This window comes from Penaeus chinensis, chromosome 28, assembly GCF_019202785.1.
Source record: "Penaeus chinensis breed Huanghai No. 1 chromosome 28, ASM1920278v2, whole genome shotgun sequence".
In the NCBI taxonomy this organism is placed as follows: Eukaryota; Metazoa; Arthropoda; class Malacostraca; order Decapoda; family Penaeidae; genus Penaeus; species Penaeus chinensis.
In genome coordinates this window covers 24,082,474-24,084,973 of record NC_061846.1, presented here as the reverse complement: position 1 = coordinate 24,084,973, position 2,500 = coordinate 24,082,474, and the positions used below count along the sequence as shown (strand labels likewise).

General features: G+C 48.9%; 1 protein-coding gene across 1 annotated transcript in view; it reads left to right on the top strand.

Annotated features, from left to right (window-relative positions):
• LOC125040009 (vegetative cell wall protein gp1-like) overlaps nucleotides 1–2,161 on the top strand; it is a 17,293-nt gene extending 15,132 nt beyond the window's left edge. The window contains exon 4 of the mRNA XM_047634418.1: nucleotides 1,704–2,161. Within this exon, the coding sequence (XP_047490374.1) occupies nucleotides 1,704–2,161 (458 nt within the window). The remainder of the gene's footprint in view (nucleotides 1–1,703) is intronic.
• Nucleotides 2,162–2,500: the final 339 nt, after the last annotated feature.

Genomic DNA, 2,500 nt, shown 5'->3' with positions numbered 1-2,500 from the left:
TAAAAAACGCAGAAAAGAGAGAGAGAGAGAGAAGGGGAAAAGAAAGAGGGTGAAATAAAGACAAAAAAAAAAAAAAAAAAAAAAAAGTGGACAAGTTTACGGTACGGTTCCGTTCAAGCTGAAAACATCCTCGGTCAAATTAATAACATGCTCTTTGAAATACGGTAAGGTACGTGCAGTTAAGTACCGTCATAGGGGCTATCATTACTGTTATGGAGAGAGGGAGAGGGAGGGAGAAAGAGAGAGAGGGAGAAAGGGAGAGGGAAGGAGGGAGTGAGAGGGAGGGAGGGAGAAGGGGAGAAGGAGAGAGAGGGAGGGAGAGAGAAAGAGAAGGGGAGGGAGAGAGATAGGGAGAGAGAGAGGGATAGAGAGAGCAAGAGAGAGAGAGAGAGAGAGAGAGAGAGAGAGAGAGAGAGAGAGAGAGAGAGAGAGAGAGAGAGAGAGAGAGAGAGAGAGAGAGAGAGAGAGAGAGAGAGAGAGAGAGAGATAGAAGAGAGAAGAGAGAAAAAAGAAACACCCATCTGGATCGCGTGGAAGAAAATGGACTCCCGGCCGGAGCGGTTCTTTACCAACAACAGAAAACGGGAATAATTGGTATGTTGAGGCGATTCCTGATTGGCTACGCTTGTCACGCCTTCGACCAATCACGTGATACGACGTTTAGCAGTTTCCTAAAGGATGTTGTGCGTGCAACGGCTGTGCAACCTCCTTCGTGCGTGTGGTTTTAAGTATCCAGTCTCTCTCTTTTTCTTTTTTTCTTTTTTTCCACATCGAGCGTTAGTATGAATAAGTATGGCGTAAAAAAAATAAATAAATAAAACTTGCCTCTACCTTATGTATATATTGCGTGCATGAACGTTAAAGAAAAAAAATTCTCTCATCTCATTTTACGGCAAAACTTTTTTTTTTTTTTATCACAGGAATGATCATACGATTTTTTTTCTTTCTTTTTTTCTTTCATGCATACCATATCGTAAGTTCACACGATTAGCGGCACCAATATGTGAATTTGCCGACCGCTGCCGAGTCACTGTTACTCCCTCAGACACTTGTATCATTTTAAGTTGCCATAGATGTTCGTTTTCTGTGAATTCTTGTGCGTTTGGGTTCAGAAATGTGAGAAGGCAATTTTTTATATGATATTTCCAAGAAGTATAGATGAAAAGATGGTTTTTATTTGGTAATATCGCCGTCAGAGATGTTTGATTAACAACGCGTAGTTATATGAACAATAGTTGTTATGGAATCCTTATACTATTTACACCGCGTAGGTATATATAAACGATATGTTTTGAATTTTTGATGTAGCCTTTTTTGTCTGTTTTCTGCAGTTAATGGTGAGAGTGGATATGGTGATGATGATGATAATGATACTAAGCTATTAAACCGATTATCTTTTTAATGATGTAAGTATATATATATATATTTTACAAATGAGAATGCTTAAACAAACTATGATTACGAAAGAGTATTATTTTCTTAAATAAACACGTACATATATATTACTTCTCTCTTTCCCTCTCTCTCCCTCACTCTCTTTCACACACACACACACACTCTGTCTCACTAGCTAGCTACATCTAATTGTCCATCTATCATCCATCTATCTACACACATACCCCCCCCCCCCCCCCCGACGCATCGAACGGGCGAGACGAGCAGCCCTCCAGCGCCCCTCCATCGCCCCTCCATCGCCCCTCCAGCGCCCCTCCATCGCCCCTCCAGCGCCCCTCCATCGCCCCTCCAGCGCCCCTCCAGCTCCCCTCCAGCGCCCCTCCATCGCCCCTCCATCGCCCCTCCATCGCCCCTCCATCGCCCCTCCATCGCCCCTCCAGCGCCTCTCCAGCGCCCCTCCAGCGCCCCTCCATCGCCCCTCCAGCTCCCCTCCAGCGCCCCTCCATCGCCCCTCCAGCTCCCCTCCAGCGCCCCTCCATCGCCCCTCCATCGCCCCTCCAGCGCCCCTCCAGCGCCCCTCCAGCGCCCCTCCATCGCCCCTCCAGCTCCCCTCCAGCGCCCCTCCATCGCCCCTCCAGCTCCCCTCCAGCGCCCCTCCAGCGCCCCTCCATCGCCCCTCCAGCGCCCCTCCATCGCCCCTCCAGCGCCCCTCCAGCGCCCAGCGACGTCGGCCGTAAATCGCGGTGATGACGATAACCAGGAATGAGTTACAAGTGCACAAGCGCCCATTAAGGCCCCGGCGACTCCGCCCACCTGCTATTAGTGGGCTAATTACAACGTGACGTCATAGACATTAACCAATCATCGGTCAGAATTATGCGTCCTTGGAGGATTTCAATATAGCACCTCTTGCGATCGTCAAGGGCTGGGGTGGGGGCGGGGGAGGGGTGGGGGTGGGTGGGGGGTACTTCCACGCTGAAATTTAAGATGGATGGATGGGCGGGGGGGAGGGGGGGGGAGTTGTGGACTTTGTGTTCGATACGGCAAGAGAAGGAGAGAGAAGAGAGAAAGAGAGAGAGAGAGAGAAAGAGAGGGAGATTAAGAG